Source organism: Malus domestica, chromosome 13 (genome assembly GCF_042453785.1).
Source record: "Malus domestica chromosome 13, GDT2T_hap1".
In the NCBI taxonomy this organism is placed as follows: Eukaryota; Viridiplantae; Streptophyta; class Magnoliopsida; order Rosales; family Rosaceae; genus Malus; species Malus domestica.
In genome coordinates this window covers 7,370,079-7,388,951 of record NC_091673.1, presented here as the reverse complement: position 1 = coordinate 7,388,951, position 18,873 = coordinate 7,370,079, and the positions used below count along the sequence as shown (strand labels likewise).

The 18,873-nt window shown below is 38.6% G+C and overlaps 1 protein-coding gene and 1 long non-coding RNA gene across 2 annotated transcripts; one reads left to right on the top strand and one right to left on the bottom strand.

Moving 5' to 3' along the window:
- Nucleotides 1-10,059: 10,059 nt before the first annotated feature.
- Nucleotides 10,060-12,208, bottom strand: LOC139190397 (uncharacterized). Its single transcript, XR_011574644.1, has 4 exons — nt 11,934-12,208; nt 11,678-11,798; nt 11,187-11,253; nt 10,060-10,378 (listed from the first exon to the last, which is right to left on the bottom strand). It is a non-coding gene; the product is annotated as an uncharacterized lncRNA (long non-coding RNA).
- Nucleotides 12,209-13,501: 1,293 nt separating this feature from the next.
- LOC103452067 (regulator of G-protein signaling 1) lies at nt 13,502-17,468 on the top strand. The gene is made up of 11 exons (XM_008391549.4): nt 13,502-13,804; nt 14,274-14,394; nt 14,515-14,578; nt 14,681-14,765; nt 14,953-15,026; nt 15,111-15,302; nt 15,723-15,811; nt 15,914-16,152; nt 16,448-16,572; nt 16,717-16,838; nt 16,951-17,468. The coding sequence occupies exons 1-11, from the start codon at nt 13,728-13,730 to the stop codon at nt 17,119-17,121; spliced, it is 1,359 nt and encodes a 452-aa protein (XP_008389771.3). The 5' UTR covers nt 13,502-13,727; the 3' UTR covers nt 17,122-17,468.
- Nucleotides 17,469-18,873: the final 1,405 nt, after the last annotated feature.

The window sequence follows — 18,873 nt, the reverse complement described above, 5'->3', positions numbered from 1 at the left end:
AAAAAAAAATAATAATAATAGAAAATAGGATGGTGGATCAAAGATGGGGAACAGCCCATGACAGATAAAAAGTTTCTGGTGGTGCTGGCACCATGTGCAAAAAAATAAAAAATAAAAAATAAAATAAATAAATAAATAATAATAATAATATATATATATAAAAACAAGGAATAATGGTGCGTCTGGCACCATGTGCAGAAAAAAAAAAAGAGAAAAGAAAGAAAAAATAATATATATATATATATAATTAAAATAAAAAATAATAATAATAATAATAAATAAATAAATAAATAAATAAAATGAAGTTATGATAATGTGGTGTGTATGCACATAATATATGTATGTATATAGTGTAAAAAATAAAAATAAAAATAAAAAAATAAAAAAATAAAAAAATAATAATAAAAAAAAATGATGGAACTTGGTGCATCCAGCACCAAAAGAAAAAGAAAAAAAAACAAATGCATAGAGAGAAATAGAAGGTCCATTTTATTTATTTTTCTGAAAATTTTACATAAATTTGCATTATACATAAATTAAAAAAAAAAAAAAAAAAAAAAAAAAAAAAAATCAAATCAAATCAAATTTACAAGAGGAGATATTCAAGGACGATCAGGTGGCGCCTCACAACTCGGCAGAGCTCCAGGAAGAGAAGGCGTCGGAGGTTGGCTGTTTGAAGCCTCAGCAGTCGGTACAGCCCCAGAAGACGAAGGTAAATGCTGCTGGAACAAACCCACAAACCTCCGATGATCAAGTAAAATCTGACCATCAGATTCCTGCATCTGGTCAATTTTCCTCTTCATGTTTGTGGCATAGTTGTGTGCAAGCTTGTGCAACTGTTTATTCTCATGCTTGAGCCCTTTGATCTCCTGTTTGAGACTCATCACTTCAGCCGCCAACGATTCAACTTGACGGGTTCGAGCAAATAGGCGTTGGGCCATGTTGGACACAGAACCCGCACACTGCACACTAAGAGCCAGGGACTCCTTAACAGCCAACTCATCAGACCGCCTGGAAAGTAGTCTGTTATCTTTGGGAGTGACAAGGTTCCGGGCCACCACCGCAGCGGTCATATCATTCTTCATCACCGAATCCCCAACAGTAAGAGGACCAGTAGGGGATATGAAGGATGGGCGCCATATGTTATCTGGAGAAGACGGGACTACCTCTTCACCAAGGTTCAAATCAAAACGACGGTCGGAGGGTCCAGACATTTTCAAAGTGTTGAAGGAAGAAGAGATCGGACAAATCAAGATCTTAGAAGTACAAGAGGGGAATTTTCACAAGCGAAAATTCAAGTGTGCTTTGAAACGAACAGCGTGCCTCTATAAAAAAATCAGCACTCGACGGGATTTCAGAGATCGAAGAGGCGAGCTCAGAATTCGAAGAGGCCCTTCAAAAATCGAAGAGGTAAGCTCAGAAATCGGAGAAGCATCTTGCTTTTCCAGACGCTTCGGCACCCGTCACACGCAAACTCAGCTCTGCGGAAATCACGGGTAATTTGTCGAAGCGCCGATCCCAGTTATCGAATAGGCGCCAGTCTTTTTCAGCCGCGTCAACACCTGTCACATGCACACTCAGCTTGGCGGAAATTACGGACAATTTGTCGAAGATTTCTGATAAAGAAACAAGCACGTGAAGCCATATAGATCAATCACGCATCGGTTGCCGACACAAGTGAAAGAATAGTACCTCTACAGGTATTAAGGGACCTCCTATAACTGTCCACCTTCACCTTCCATAGCAAGGCAGACATACAGAGCCTTTCTTCATCTCCAAAAATGCTTTCCCAACGAAACCTCTCGAGTCATTCAGTGTTCCTTATTCCTTGGGGTACCTCTGCAAGCCAATGACTCCAAAGCAAGAGTATCTCATATCATGCGTTCTCCCTGTCCTTTCCTTTGTCCTTGCTCCTACCTACAAAGACAAGGATAAAGAAAACAATATGCCGGAACTTCCACTCAAACTCGGGTAAGGAACTGACTACTTGGAACCCTTCCCTGATTGCCTGCCTAGCACTGCTCTCGAGTACTCGTCTCCCACTGCTGCTGTACTTCCATAGAAGCTGTCACATCTGCCTGGAGAACAGATAAGGCAAGTGAAAATGATACCTTGCAGCATGTGGAGACAAGGTGTAGAAGGAACAAGCAGAGAAGAATGCGGTCTGCACGGTCAACTCAGCATAAGGAGTCCGAACTGAGGAACTCGAGAAGCTGCCACATCTGCCTAAAGAAACAAGTAGAGAAGAATGCAGCATGCACAGTCAACTCAGCAGAAAGAGTCTGAGATGAATAACTCGAGAAGATGCCGCATCTGCCTGAGGACGGTGAACTCGTTTTGACCCTCAAATTCTTGGGTCGACTTACTAGGCGTTGTGGGCTGCACGTGCTGATTCACCACCCTTGAATCAAATCCTTAAAGACCAAGTCACCAACTGGAAGAAGAGCCTATCAATCTTGAAGATCATACCGTTGACCAAACTGCTCAGGTGTGAATTAGAAAGATTGAACAAAACAACAAGTCGTCACCTTCACCTCGTGCTTGCTTGCCATATGTTCGAGTCAACCTCCAAGAATCAAGCCTCAACGGCCCTTGAAGAAGTTTCCAGCCAAATTCAAGATCAAGCCTCGACGGCCCTTGAGGAAATCACAAGTCCGATTCAAGATTAAGTGTCTACCACCCTTGAATCAAAACCTAGTTCAAGAATAAGCTGTGGAAAATCAACAATTGGAGGAATCCAGAAAATCTTCCAACCCAGTTCAAGATCAAAGCTGTGGAAAGTCAACAAGCGCAACAAAATACGTGCCGATTCATCCATTACCAAAGCCAAAGATCATCTACCACATGAAGCTCCTTGTGGTCAAATTTCAACCTTCAAGATCAAGCATCGACGGCCCTTGAAGAAATTTCAAACAACAATTCAAGATCAAGCCTCAACGGCCCTTGAAGAAATCTCAAGCCCAATTCAAGATCAAGCCTCAATGGCCCTTGAAGAAATCTCCAGCCCAATTCAAGATCAAGCCTCGACGGCCCTTGGATCGACATCTACAGTAAGGGACTTCAAAACGCATCTCCTACACGTGACAAGCACATGTATACGACGTGCCTTGAAGTGGGGGCATTTGTAGACATCGAAATTTCGTAAATAAATGTTGACCGATAAATCAAAGTGTCAACGCTCATGTATTACATAAATTTTACACGTAGCGTGTGACTCAACGAAAATTGAAATGAGTTGGAAAAGTCATCAAATAGGACACGTGTCAACGCCTGGCAGAAACGACTTATTTCATCTGGAATATTATATTCAAAATTAGGCCTTGGAAAATTCTATAAATACAAGCCCATTTCATTCATTTTGAGGGGACCAATTCACATTACACCTTAAAGCTCGGAAGCTCTGAAGCTCTGAAACTCCGAAGCTTTCAAGCATCCAGGTTTCCGAAGAATCAAGAAAGCCTTCTTCGTTCTTCGTTCATCGTTCTTCCAAGATCAAGCCCCGACGGCCCTTGGATCAACAATCATCCACCTTCAAGCCCAAGCCTCAACAGCCCCTTGGAGAAAGTGTTCATCGTTCATCAACTGTTCATCCTCAAGGATCAAGCCCCAACGGCCCCTTTGGATTGACAACATCAACGAATCCGCTCATCTCTGTTCATCAAGTCCAAGCCTCGACGGCCCTTGAAGAAAGCGTTCATCGTTCATCACCGTTCTTCGAGATCAAGCCCAAAAGCCCTCGAAGATCCGTTCAAGCCCAAAAGCTCTCGAAGATCCGTTTGTCACTGTTCTTCGAGTTCAAGCCCAAAAGCCCTCGGAAATCCATTCATCACTGTTCTTCAAGATCAAGCCCAAAAGCCTTTGAAGATCCGTCAATCACCATTCTTCAAGATCAAGCCCAAAAGCCCTTGAAGATCCGTTCATCCTCGTTCATCCAAGATCAAGCCTCGACGGCCCTTGGATCAATCGCACATCCCACAAATCAACACCTTACGGAGATCGAATCAGAGGATCAAAATTGAGAGAGATTGTAACCCAAAAATCATCAAATACAAATATTTGTTTGTGCACGTTGTTCTTGTCTCATTCGTTTCAGGAATTTTCCGTGTTCACAAACTAATCTGGTGCAAATTTTGATTCACTTCGTCGGTGTTTCGCTCCAATTTTATGCGTAAGTGCTATTGGATTTGAGATAATTTTTGGGATGTGCTATTCGCACAACCTATTTTACTTCTCACACGCTCTTTGTTAATTTATGTTATATAATCTTCTTTAATTCAATCGATCCGAGGGCCGGGCCACAAATTAAAAGGGTGTGTATGAAGTAAAAAGGGGATAGCACATCCCAATTTTTTTCTCAATTTCATCCAAAGTTTCGTGAACCAGATTGTGATCCCTAGCATTTTCCTATCCGAAAACCAATTCCAAAAACTAATTTCCTAAACCAAACCTCAAAACCAGTTATGCTCCAAACTTCAGCAACTTCCACACCAGTTATGAGTCAATTTTGGTATCTGAAAAAAAAAAAAAAAAAAAAGCAAGTCCCCAAGATTAGCTTTTATTAGGAAACTTTCGTTTCGATCTCTAGTTGACCAAATTTCGAATATGAGATCTCTTGTGAAACTATCTTCAAGTTATGGTATTGTTCATCACTTTATTTATTACTCTTTGATAAGTTAATTTTGGGATTTGTATAGTGCGTATTAGGGAGAATGACAAGTCATCTAAGTATGCTACTGTTAATAATTCTGTTACTGTAAATTAACTAATACAATCAGTTAATTTACAGTAACAGAATTATTAACAGTAGCAAACTTAGATGACTTGTCATAAGATAGTTATAAAGTAGTTAGGGGTATCTATGTAAATAGCCAAAGGCTATATATATTCCTACACAACGTGTAAAGTTCTCAGTCAAGTAAATACAATCAAGAAAACTTACTGTTGAAGTTTTCTGTTTCTATATGGTATCAGAGCAAAAAGTGTGTTTTCTTGGGGTATAGTCTTCAACACAAAGGCTATAGGTGCCTTGATCCTATCACCAATCGCATCTACATCTCTCGTCATGTTGTATTCGATGAAAGTACTTATCCATTTCAGTTGTCCCACAATCAACACTCTTTTCCTGTTCCAAGTCCTCCATCTTCCTCACCAACAATTTCATCCTCTCTGGATCTTCATTTTCGCAAACACATTCCTCCTGTTTTCAGTCAGCCATCTACATCACCATTATGTGCTTCTGTGCCTGTTCCTATTTCTTCATCTTCATCCTCCCCTGCACCTGTCTCAGTTGGCTCTTCTTCCAGTTTTGTTCCTCCTTCAGCACATTCATCTTTCTCCCAAAATCAACAGAGTCATCCTCCTGCCCCTGTTAATTCTCATCCAATGATTACTAGATCCAAGGCTGGTATACTCACGTCGAGAGCCTGTGCAGCAACTAAGCACCCACTTCCAGTTGATATGGATTATGTTCCTACAACATACTTGCAAGCTTCTAAGCATGCTCATTGGAGGCAAGCTATGCAAGATGAATTTAATGCCTTGCTAACCACTGGTACTTGGTCTCTTGTTCCTTCTCACCATTCTCAAAACTTAGTGGGCTGCAAGTGGGTTTTCCGGATTAAGAAGAAGCCCGATGGCACTGTTGACAGATATAAAGCCCGGCTCGTGGCCAAGGGTTTTCATCAACAAGAAGGTATTGACTTTCAAGAAACCTTCAGTCCAGTTGCCAAACCGGTTACAATTCGGATCCTTCTTACCCTTGCTGTGCAATATAATTGGTTTCTCAATCAATTGGACATAAGTAATGCCTTTCTTCATGGAGACTTAAAGGAGGATGTCTACATGCAACAACCCCCTGGTTTTGTTGATCCCTTACACCCTACATCTGTGTGTAAGTTGAGGAAATCGTTGTATGGTCTCATACAAGCTCCTCGAGCTTGGTTTGATAAACTGTTCCAAGCTCTTCACTCTCTTGGATTCACCCAATCATCCTCAGATGCTTCTTTATTTGTTCTCAATGGTCCTCAGTTAGTCATTGTCCTTGTCTATGTTGATGACATTCTTGTCACCGGACCCTATCCTCACCTCTGTCAACACTTCATTCAGCAACTTGGGGCTCAATTTCCAGTAAAAGACCTTGGTCCTCTTCATTATTTCTTGGGATTAGAAGTCCATCGATCTTCACAGGGTATATTTCTCCATCAAACAAAGTACTTATTGGATCTTCTCAAGAAAACAAATATGGAGGGTGCCAAACCTTGTTGCACTCCCCTTGGCTCTAAGAAATTAGATCACAGTGGCCCTCTTCTGTCCAATCCTACTGAATATCGCTCCATTGTTGGTGGTTTTACAATATCTTACTTGGACTAGACCCGACCTTGCTTTTGCTGTGAACCAAATCTGCCAATTCATGCATGCTCCCAGGGAACAACATCTCCAGGCAGCAAAAAGGGTTCTCAGATTTCTCAAATGCTCTATCTCACATGGTGTGTGGTTCACTAAAGGTCCTGTCCATCTTTCTGCCTACTCGGATGCCGACTGGGCTGGTTGCACAATTGACAGGAGATCAACCACTGGTTATTGTGTATTTTTGGGTTCCAATCTTATCAGCTGGAGTGCCAAGAAACAAAGTACTGTTGCAAGGTCCTCTACAGAGGCTGAATATCGCTCCTTAGCTCACACAGCTACTGAGATAACTTGGGTTTGCAAGATTCTCAAAGATCTGCACTATCCTCTCTCTACATTCCCTACTCTTTGGTGTGACAACATATCAGCAATATCTTTAGCATCTAATCCTGTCTTTCATGCTCGAACAAAGCATGTTGAGATCGATTATCACTATATTAGAGAATTGGTTTTGGCTCAACTTCTCAAAGTCAAGTTCATCTGCAGTGAAGACCAATTAGCTGATCTTCACACCAAGTCTCTGTCTAAAACCAGATTTAATTATCTGTGTTCCAAGCTTCCCATTGGCCTCATTTCTGATCCCCCTTCTCGCTTGAGGGGGTGTATTAGGGAGAATGACAAGTCATCTAAGTCTGCTACTGTTAATAATTCTGTTACTGTAAATTAACTGATTGTATTAGTTGTGATTAGTTAAGATAGTTATAAAGTAGATAGGGGTATCTATGTAAATAGCCAAAGGCTATATATATTCCTACACAACGTGTAAAGTTCTCAGTCAAGTAAATACAATCAAGAAAACTTACTGTTGAAGTTTTCTGTTTCTATAGTGCGTAGACACAAATTCTAAAATTTAAACTTATTCAATAGTGATAAACATGACGATGCGCAAAAATACATTATTTGTTCAAGGTAAGCAATTAATCAAACAAGGCAAGTAATCCTTTTCATACTCAAATACAAGGCAAGTAATTAAACATTTTGGTTCTTTTCTCTCCTTGCACATTTTTCATTAATGCAGAATATCTGCAGAGATTCTTTTTTCTTTTTTTTTTTTTTTTTATAGGTCTCCTTTTTTCTTCTTACTAACCAAGGTCACACGCATAAGAAGAATTATAGCTACAAATAGAGAGAGAAATGCAAACGAAATTATAATTAAGCGTGCACTAATTCTCTGATACTAATATAAATTAGAAAAAACTTAAGAGAACAATCATCAAAATGAACACGAAGACGGTGGCAGTAATCAGCTTCGTGTTGTTTTGTTTCCTCTGCATGGCTGATCATCAAATGGGCCAAATCAAATTAGCAGAAGCCACCAGCAGTCGCATGCCACTGATCGTCAGCGCCAAACATGTTCCTTTAGCTGGTGATATTGTTGTCTATCGTACGTGTTCCTATGATTTCTCTCGCACTTTCCTTTCGTTTTCAAGTGTTTGTAATTACATTTTATTTTCTATATTTTGACTGGATGCATGGATTAATTAATTTTGTGGTTGGAATCGTACGTGGATCTGCAGCTTGCACGCCGAGGGGGTGTAAAAAAGGCGAGGCCTGCTGCGACTGCGACGTTAGCAAAGTTCCACCCGCCTGCCTCAAGTGTTGCCACTGGCCTGATGAAAGGACATTTAAATTTAGGGCTTAAAAAGTTCCTTCTCAATATTTACATATATTTAAAATAATTTAAGTCCATATAATTATCTATTATTCTTTGATCTTATAAATAATTTTTTTTTGTATTTCGAACCGTTTATCTATTAATTATTATATTAATTGATTAAACGACTTTAATTTTAATTTGTAAAGACAATATTTACACAATAATTCACAATATTAACCCGGTTCCGATCATAAGTAGTTCATACTCATGCTTTGGTAATCAAGTAATGTTAATATGGTAATAGAACGACTTTATTAATTTTTTATTACTTAGTCCTATTATTTTTTACCTATTTTTGTACTTTTAAGAAACCTTTGTCGTCTCTTTTATGCCATTTAAAGGAAAGAAAGGAAAGAGATCATCTCCAGATCCCTTCCATCAAATTCACATAATTAATGAATTCGGGCTTTTGGAATTTGATCCAACGGCTAAAAATAGAGGATCCCTTTAAAATTTATAATAACTTTAGCCGTTTGATCAAATTTTAAGCATCCAGATTCATTGATTATGTGGATTTGGTGGAAGGGATCTGGAGAGGATCCCTTTCCCCATTTAAAAACTTCTTGATGTAAAATTATTAAAATTAAAATATTATTGTGAGCAACTTAAATGATACAAATACATCATAGATATTTGATCCATCTTTTCATGACATTACATAATTAACACGATACACCATGGTTGTGATATGTACTTTCTTCTAACCATGTAGCTAGTTAAACCGCCGTTAATCCTAACAAGTTCAAATAAAAACGAACAAAACCAAACACGAATTAAGAAACAAAAATCTGGTTATCTAAATTTTGACACCGTCGACCAATAAAAACAAGAATTGAAACCGCGAGTAGTGTTGCAAGTTGCAACAGCTTTAATCGAAGTTTGGAAGACGCAAGCGTTTGCTTAAAAATCATCAAATTAAGTAGGAGGAAACAAGACGCCAGCGTTTTGGATAATCAAGCAGAAGAAGAAGCAGCCTTTGACCAAAAACGCGCTTTTTCAAACGGAAATGTTTGTTTCTACTCGATCGATATGGGAATTACCGAATCATTCGACCTTATTCTTTTCTGTTTTTTCACTCTCTAATATCTCTTTATATATGAATAATCTAAATCATTCTTTTCAATCAAACAGTAACTCATAATCTCTCAGATTCTTTGAAACATCTCTGCGAATTGATTCTAATCTCTCCAGATTTACCTATCAATGGCAGCGGTAAGTTTTTTTTCCTTCATGTTTTTTCCTGATTTTAGGGTTGTAGGGGCTTTTCTATTATCTGTGCAGGATGCACGTCTTTTAGGTTTAAGGAAATGACGGATTTTATATCGATAACACGTAAGTAACGATACATCTTTTACAGAAAAAATGGACGCCAAATTCTAAAAGTCACAGAAATTAATATCATATGTGTGATTATTACACAGGAAAATGTTTCCATGAATAACATTGTATGTTTGCTATATATAAATTGCAGTATGAGAAGGGAAGGGCGGCAGTAGGGGTAGGGGGAGCTCTACCAAAATTTGGGGAGTGGGATGTGAACGATCCGGCATCAGCTGAAGGATTTACAGTCATATTCAACAAGGCCAGAGATGACAGAAAGTCTGGTGGAACTCCATTGATTATTGCAGCAGCGGCCCCAGAAAAATATGCTTCCCGTAAAAAAAGTGGCAAATATAATAAGCTCCCCAAAAAGGTAATGATATCCATGCCTAATCATTTCACGAATTAAGTCCGTTCATACCTCTAAATTCTGATTAACCTAATTGAATATCTCAACTAATTATCTATCTACACTTTGTGGATGCAGAGCAAGTGGCTTATTTGCTGCGGTTGTTAGGTTTTTGCCCATTGGCTTTCGAAAGAACCTTACAAGACAAGAAACACATAATGCTCTACAATGCAGCATTGATCAGAGTAGAGAAAAACAATATCGTTCTTGTTATTCTTTAATTCATTTTATTTTTCTTTTCAATTTTGATGTTACTCATTGATTTTTCCATTTCAAGGAGAGTTGACACACCCTGATCCGGAGGATCCAGGTGTGCTGGCCGTCACTTGGGCGTGACGTAACCATAAGCACGACACGGAAGCGTAATAACAACATGTAACAACAGGAATTCAAACCAAACTCAACATAACCACATACGGACATAACCGGACGAGTTTACAAGTAAACACATAAGTTCAGAGCATAGGTTATCCGCAGTCAAGTAGGACTAAAATAAGAATACATCACCCTCGGGTGAGTCCTACATGTCCCAAATCTGTCAGAAAGCCGGAAAGGACCTCGTGAGCCAACCACCGCTAAACTAGAACCTGGAGGGGCGCAAAACAAAATGAGTGGGTCAGTAAAACTAATTAGTTTTCCAAAACATTTTATTAAAACAGTTATATCCCCTCGCCGTAAAAACCTGTATACTTTCCCAGAAATATATAATCATATACAATCTCAACATTTAAATCTCAAAATCTTTAACATTTTCAAGAAAACATGCCATGCCATAAATCAAAATATAAATCAGGTGAAATAAGGAATCAATCGGAGACCCTGCAGTTGGTCCTATACGATTAATTCAATAGCTCAAAATCCCACTAAGCCGGAGCCACCACAGTGACCTATACGGCCCTACTCTGCACATCACTCGGAACTACGTAAGGTAGTCTATACGATGAAAGGTGTAAAAATACGCTCTAGTGCTTCTCTCATCATATCATCAGCGCGCATAACTAAGATCACCCACTAGTCGGAATCACGCCTAGTGATCTATACGACTAGCATGTCGGAACCCTCACATGGTCTGTACGACATCCACCTACTTGGATCCAAGACGAGCGTGCGGTGTGGTGAATAATATAAGCACTAACACCTAGGGTGCAGATTATGAGTTCAAATTATATCAACATCAACCAATTCAATGCATAAATGAACTCACCTGACTTACCTTTGCCTCCACAGCACCATGCAATATGTATGCATCATATATCAATCATATAATTCATAAACCAATTCATGATTTTCAAATAATTCTATGCATGGCATATTCAAAACATATTTTCATATAAAACATTTTTCTGGGAAAAACAGTAGTATATAGGTAATACAAAAACAAAACTGCCCACTCACTGATAAGTCGACGGGTCGTAACCCCCGTGGCGTCCCTGGATGCGGTCGTCCTCGGGATACGTCTCACCTATATGCGAAACAACTATAAAAACATTAATTTTAAGCATATCACCAATAATTCGAAATAACTTCTCATACGATGCTCAATTTTGGTATATGAATATACCACATCGACCTACTCGACGTCACGAGCGTCGGGAAATTTTTAGAAAAATTTTTGGAAGCCCCACGCGCCCCCACGCGCCACACGTGGCACGGGTCCACGCGCTGGCCACGCGCAGCACGTGCAGCGCACGTGTCATCTTCCTCGCAGGGTCTCGCCGGACTGGTTCTCCGGTGGCCGGACTCCGGCCGAACTCCGGCCGATTTTCAAACTCACTATTCTCCTTCGTTTTTCACCCATTTTCTTCGTACTTTATACCAAATTGAAGCCCTAAGAGTGTACTATCACGTTGGACTAGTTTTAGGGCCTAAAAACTACGAAATCTCACCTTGCAAAAACCAAAGATTCGGCCAAACTTGAAACCTACGATCCCGACGTCCAAAACTCTCCAACGAACGTCCCCGAGCTTCCTTAGGACCTCCTAAAGCTCACCACAAGCTTGAAATCTCCTGAAACACAACATTTTACGTTCGCATGAACAGTACCTCAAAAATGGAGGTTCGGGATCTACGTGAAATCGAAGGTTTCACTTCCTAAAACTAGCACCAATGAACTCAGGACGTCAAAACGATGAAGATACATACCTTATTTGCCCCGATCCGTCAAGTTTTGAAGGGTTTTGGTGGTGGTCCGTACGATATGGGTGTGTGAGGGTGTGAGTTCGTGAGGGAGAGACAGAGACAGGGAAAGCACGGGGGAGGAGAGGGAGAGAGGAAGATCAGGTGTGGTCCAAAATAATCCACACCCTCCATTTCATCCTAACCAAACATACCACAAATCAATTTCCAATAAAATCCCATCCAACCAATGCTATTTTCAAAATAACGTTACGTACCTACGTACCTTAATGTCCAATAAGGGCAATTCTGTCATTTCACATTCCCGTCAAAAGTACCTCCGGGACGGGCTGTGACAGAGTGATGTATATTGAGTATTTTGTTAAAAAAATTTTCATCAAGTGAATGCTTTTATTTAATTTTATATGGTCAACCCGATTGAATGCTAATGCAACTTTTGAATGGAACTGGTTGATTCATCTGTAATAGTCATTTCTACACCATATTTCAAGTTTCAACTTTCAACTGCTCTCGGCCAAATCACGGAAAAAATATTTAACTAACGGATGGAACACATTACGCGCTCACTAGAGATTTTTCAATATGACCGTCATATCAGATTTTTCAATATGGTCGTCATATCAGATGGTACATCACGTGTCCTTGTATAAATGGTGGAATATGTGTGTTAAAAAAGTAATAACTTAAAAATTAAAGTTTCTCACTACTTACATAAAAATACATGGTATACCATCTGTATTCACGTCACAACTAAAAATTTCTCGTTGATCACGTTGGTGTATTATGATGTAACATCAATAATTTATTTCACGTAAACTTTCATTGACAAATGTTTTGATATATTGTTGACAATGACGTAAAGTAATGTATTGATAGAATCATTAAAAGAAGTAGTTGGTATTTGATAGAATCATTAAAAGAAGTAATGACTGCTAGAATCATTAAAACAAATTTACTTTTATTAATTTATTAACAACAAATATTATAGGCAAGAACGTGTGAATATACTTATTAATATAAGTAGTAATCTCAATTAAAAAAATTTGGTACCTCGTAAATGTGATCAGACCAATGACGTAATTCACCCTTCATACACGTAAATCTGATCTCTTTCAGAATGTAGCCAGACGATAGATTTTTTAATATGACTGGCACACCAGGTAATACATCATATGTCATTATACAAATAGTAAGATTTGTATGTTAAAATGTTAATAACTTAAAAAATAAAATTTCTCATCACTTATATAAAAACATGTGGTGTATAACTCGTGTTCCTGTCACAATAAAAAATTTCTCGTAGCAGGACAAGCGATGGGATCCACCCTTCATCAACATGAGAGATTTTTCAATGTGACCTATAAACACCCCGTATCGTTATATAAATGATAAAATACATGTGTTAAAAATTTAATAATTTAAAAAATAAATTTTCTCATTACGAAATACGCGATATACCACTCGTCTTCCTATCATAATAAATAATTTCTCTATCCACTAAACCTTGTGTGTTTTTTCACGGCAGCAATGATGGGCATTTTAACCAGTCACGTGTACACTTTGCAATCTTCGAGTCTTCGATTTTGTCAACAAACGAACGCAATATTTCCACTGTTCCCTTCTGGTCAAACATCATGTGCGAACACCAAGCCGCCATTTTCCGATTGCACCCCGCCAGAAAAAGGACGAGCCTTGAAGCTGGTGACTTGGTGGGCGGGGCGTCCTAAATTCTTCTGATTTCGGATCCTAAAAACGTACTGGGTAAAACTCGAATTACCCTCTTGGGTAAATGCAAAGAAAATGGCAAGCTGCGCAGTGGAAGGTGGCTGTGCCAGCGACTACTTGGCCGTCGCCATATCCGCCGTCTGCTTCATTCTGTAAGTTTTTCTGGTTCTAGTGGGTCTCTATCTGATTAAATTCATCACAGTTTAATGGGTTGTATTGGATATTTGCATATTAGTTTGCTTTGGTGGGTTTTGTTTTAAGATACTGCTTGCTGGGTTACTGTTTGATTTTATGTCGAGAGAATTTTGTGTTAAAGCAAAAGATTTGAAATTTCCATGTGAAAATTAGCAATAGGGTAACAAATTTGTAACCTTTAGCTTTCTATGAGTTAGTTAGTTTGGCAAGAAGTACAATTTGATGTTCAAAGTTTGATAAGCAAAGTTGTTGACCTCATTGTTCATAGTGAATGAATGGAAAGAAATTATAGAATTTCCGGATTGTATCTGCTGATTTGTTTGCTCATATGTCTGAGTTATTCTATGATTATTATACTCTTACACTGAACAAACTCGCTCATATACTAACTCCAGCCCTTTTGTATTGTTGGTTTCTTTCTTTCAGGCTTCTTTCACGGGCAATCTTGCCCTTTGCCGTTCTCAAAATTCCTCTTCCGAAACGCAGTGGCTTTTGGATTCCAGTGATTCAAATTTATGCCAGCTTAAACCTTCTGTTGTCGCTTGTGGTAATTATCGATTTCTATGTTCAGTAACCCATCAATACTGTTCTTAATAACTTCAGCTTTTATAAGTTGTGTTGTGGGGCTCTTTTGTTACCATTTATAAATAGAGCATGTTTCTTGCAGATGTCTCTCAATTTTCTGAAATTCAAGAAGACATATTGGTGGCATTCTTGCTATTTTTGGGCAGGTTGTTTACTCATTTTATCATGACTTTGAAGTTAATTGTACAGTTTCTCGTTTGTGAAATTTGTAGTTTTGTGCTCTCTTTGAAGAATCTTTTTGCTTTCAGTCTGGATTGAAGCTCCGCTTGGCTTTGGTTTACTACTGAGCTGCCGCATATCACAGGCCTTCCAACTGTATTACATTTTTGTAAAGTAAGCATACATTTTCCGTGCTTGAGAAATTATTGTTGCAGTATAAAGCTCAGTATTACAATTGGGCTACAACTCGTCAAGTATTTAATCAGAAAATTAAGCTGTGGAACCAAAACCGATTAAGAAAGAGATTTAGGTTGCATTTGTATTGGGTTTGTGCTCCACTTATGTGCAATTAATCTTTCAGGAGGTGTCTACCACCAATCAGATCTTATATATTTCTTCCACTAATTCTCATGCCATGGATTGCTGGGGCTGCTTGTAAGGCTCTCTGAATTGATAAATACTTTGGATATCCACTTCAAATGCCTGTGTCTTACACAATGTGTCTTGTATGATTTGTAGTTATCCAGATCAAAAGGCCTCTAAATAATCGATGCCACATGGGAATTCAGTGGACCATCCCAGTCATGTCCCTCCACACATTGTATGTTGCCATTTTGGTAGGATTCACGGGGGCTATTTGGCATATAGAGTTCAGGTTTGACGAACTTAGAGACCTCTGGCGGGGAATACTTGTCTCAGCCTTTTCTATTGGTACACCACTGTGATCTGTTTTTGGTTAGTTCGATGAATGTCAAAAATAATACTTTTTAATTTTTCCGATGAAGGAGTTGTTCATCTTAATCCAATTCAGATTAGATTTCTTTAGTTTGAATGACAAGTGGTCCCAAATGCAGACTTGTTATATAGGCCTTACTGGTTTGACAAAAAAAATAAATAAATAAATAAAGGCCGTACAAGCATTTTCATTTGTTTCCTTGGATGCTACAAAGGCTAGTTCACATCTGCTTTTAGATATTGTGGAAGAAACTATAATGTTACAGAAAACTACATCATTGTTTCTCAACTATCTTGTAAGCTGATTAAGGCTGTAATATATCAGTAATATATGGTTAATTGAATCAGTACAACTTGTTTACCCTGCTTTTAACTGGTTCTCCTTATTGCTTCCAGGAGTATGGGTTGTTGCTTACTTTTTGAATGAAATTCATGAAGATATCTCATGGCTTCAAGTTGCCTCAAGATTTGTGCTCTTAGTTACGGTATGATTTATCATCTGTTAGTACCTTTGCATGTTATGTACTGTGTAAAAGTCTTACTCATGTGTCATGCGTGTGCTAACATTTCTAAGGTATATATTATAGGCAAGCATTCTTGTCTTAGCTTTCTTTTCGATATCAAGTTCACAACCTCTTCTATCAAAAATCAGCTTGAGGAAAAGGGAGCCCTTATCATTTGAGACAATGGGTCAGGCTCTGGGGATTCCTAACAGCGGAATGCTATTGCCAAGGGAACCAGCACCTGTGATAGATCCTGATGTGCCACTTGATAAACTTCTTACGAACAAAAGATTCCGTCAGTCCTTCATGAAATTTGCAGACAGGTATTCCGTTCTTCCCAAAGTTACATATTTTGAAATACATTTGCAATGATAATTATTATGCCAGAATAACCTCTTGAGTACAGAACACGACTTTCTCCTAAAGCTAACTGAAAAGAATTAACGAATTGCCCAAAGGCTGAATGTAATTTTATCCAGCCAAATGGAACCTCCAAAGATTATACGCTTTTTATCACAAGCTTTCAGTGGGATCTATTTGTAGAGACAATTGAGATAAGGAATAAATAAATAATTGTGTGGAGTATTTATTTTAATCTACTTGTTCGTTTATTCACAGTTGTTTGGCAGGGGAGAGTGTCCATTTTTATGAGGAAGTGCATGAACTTGGTAAAATACCAGCGGATGATCCTGTAAGAAGGATTTACATGGCTCGGCATATCATTGACAAGTACATAATTGCAGGTTTGTGATCGTGTCAGTGAAAATCTACCTTTTAACTGAGTTGCGTAACGATATGAATTTACCTTTTTCAACCTAGTCTCACAATAACTTGGAGTTAACTCAACTCTCATAAGCGTGTGTATGTATTCAATTTCTACCATACAGGTGCAGCAATGGAAGTTAACATTTCTCACCGAAGCAGACAAGCGATTTTGACTACTTCCAATCTGGCACAACCAAATCTTTTTAATGATGCTTTAAATGAGCTGATACAATTGATGAAAACGGTAGGATGAATTTTTCAGACAACTTTTTCTTTAACTGACTTCTAATAAGTTCAATATTACAGCAGAATGATTTCTAAGCTTTTCTTTCTCTTTTTTTACCCTCTTCGTGAAGAACTTGGCAAAAGATTTCTGGTCATCGATGTACTTCAAGAAGTTCAAGGAAGAAGCAAGTCTGAGATCTCATGAGCTGGAACAGATGACACGTTGGAACCACTCTCCCACTACCAGGTTGAGTGCTGTACACGGTGTTGATGATCCATTTCACCAAGAACAAGAATCATGATTATTACCGTAACACTCAGCACCAAGGCCTACTGTGAGCCAAGTATCATGGAAAGGTATGATAACTGGAAGTTTGATGGATCACAAGGATATGCTATTGTTTTGTGAAGACTCCGACAACATTATCGCTTGGCCGGCATAAACAAAACTAACTGAAGATTAAGAAGAGATATGGAAGTTTCATGAAAGTACAGCAAATTTTTGTTTGGCGATTCCCGGACACACGAAGAAGTGTTTTATTCTAGCTAGTTTATGAAGGCTTAGCGTCACTTGATCTGTACATACAACCTTTTCACATATTATGAGTTACACTACCTTCTAACAATTGAAGCAATGATTCTCCAATAATCTTCTTATTTTTCAAGCACAAGTAGTTTGTAACTGTTGTGAATCATCATGTTATAGTTATGGAGAGGAAGCATCCTCAAGGGATCGGGAAGAACTTGCGTGTAACGGGGTTTCATACCCTCTTCTTTCTTCATCTCTCTAATATGATGAGGAAAACCAAAAGAAGAGGGATACGAAACCCATTGCAGGCTTGTAGCTAAGTTTTAACCAGGACTCGTGCATTCCTAAACTAGGGTGCAAGTTCACGGAGCACTACTACAATAGTCTCCCTAACGCAATCCCAATGCCAGATCTCAACAATAAAAGCTGCAACTATATATATAAATATATATATATATATATATATATATATATATATATAAACTCTTATCCAAAGTTATTCGGATCACACTTCAAGACATCTACATGAATATTACAGGTGAACATGTATAATCCACACCCTCTCTTCCGCCCGTGGCCTCACAGTCTTCACAAACCCTAGGAAATGCAATTATGGTAATCACTTTCAATATCTCATGACCATCTTCTCTTAATCAAACACTTAATTAATAAAACCAAATTACCAAATCAAACCGACTGTATATTATATGGGGGATGTTACCAACCGTTGAAGCTAGACCTTATTCTACTTTTACGACTATCTTTTATTCTAAAATGTTATATGAAGATTAAAACTGTCAGCTTTGTGGTTTATAAAAAAGTTAGAACAAGAAATTTCAAATGAAAAGCTGGTTGTCATTCATCCTTATATATAGGGATAGGAACATGAACCCGTAACTATTCACTTGTTTTCTGGACAAAAGCGGACCTAAGAGCAAGTTCACCCCTAAAGACTTTGCGCCAGCACCCAGCGCATTTATCCACTCAAGTGAACAGTAATAGGCCAAAGCATCTACACCTCTAACAAAAAATAGCCTAGTCAATTTTATTAAAATATTATTATTTTTTATTATAAAATAATAAAAATAATAATTTTATTAAAAAAAAAAGAGGAAAAGTCAGGAACCTCCACGGTTCCACTAGAACTCTTTATACTCTCCCTCTACATCCCCAAACGCCAAACGCCACTCCCGACGCCAACTCACTTCAACCTCCCTCTGCATCTCTCTCTCTCTCTCTCTCTCTCTCTCTCTCTCTCTCTCTCTCTCTCTCTCTCTATTGGGTGGAGCTCTGCAAAAACCCACCACCCTGTGCCATGATAATCCCACCGGATTCCAACTTTCCTTCTGGTTCACAATCCCCAATCTTTATTCCTCCACAATATTCCAACAATTTTGCCTATCAAATTCCCTATCAATCCAACCCCACTAACCCAATTTGATATTTTCCTCAACCGGTGGTTCCCTTGGCAGTAGCCGCCGCGGATCCAACATGTCACCCTCCCGGCACTGACTCGTATGACAAT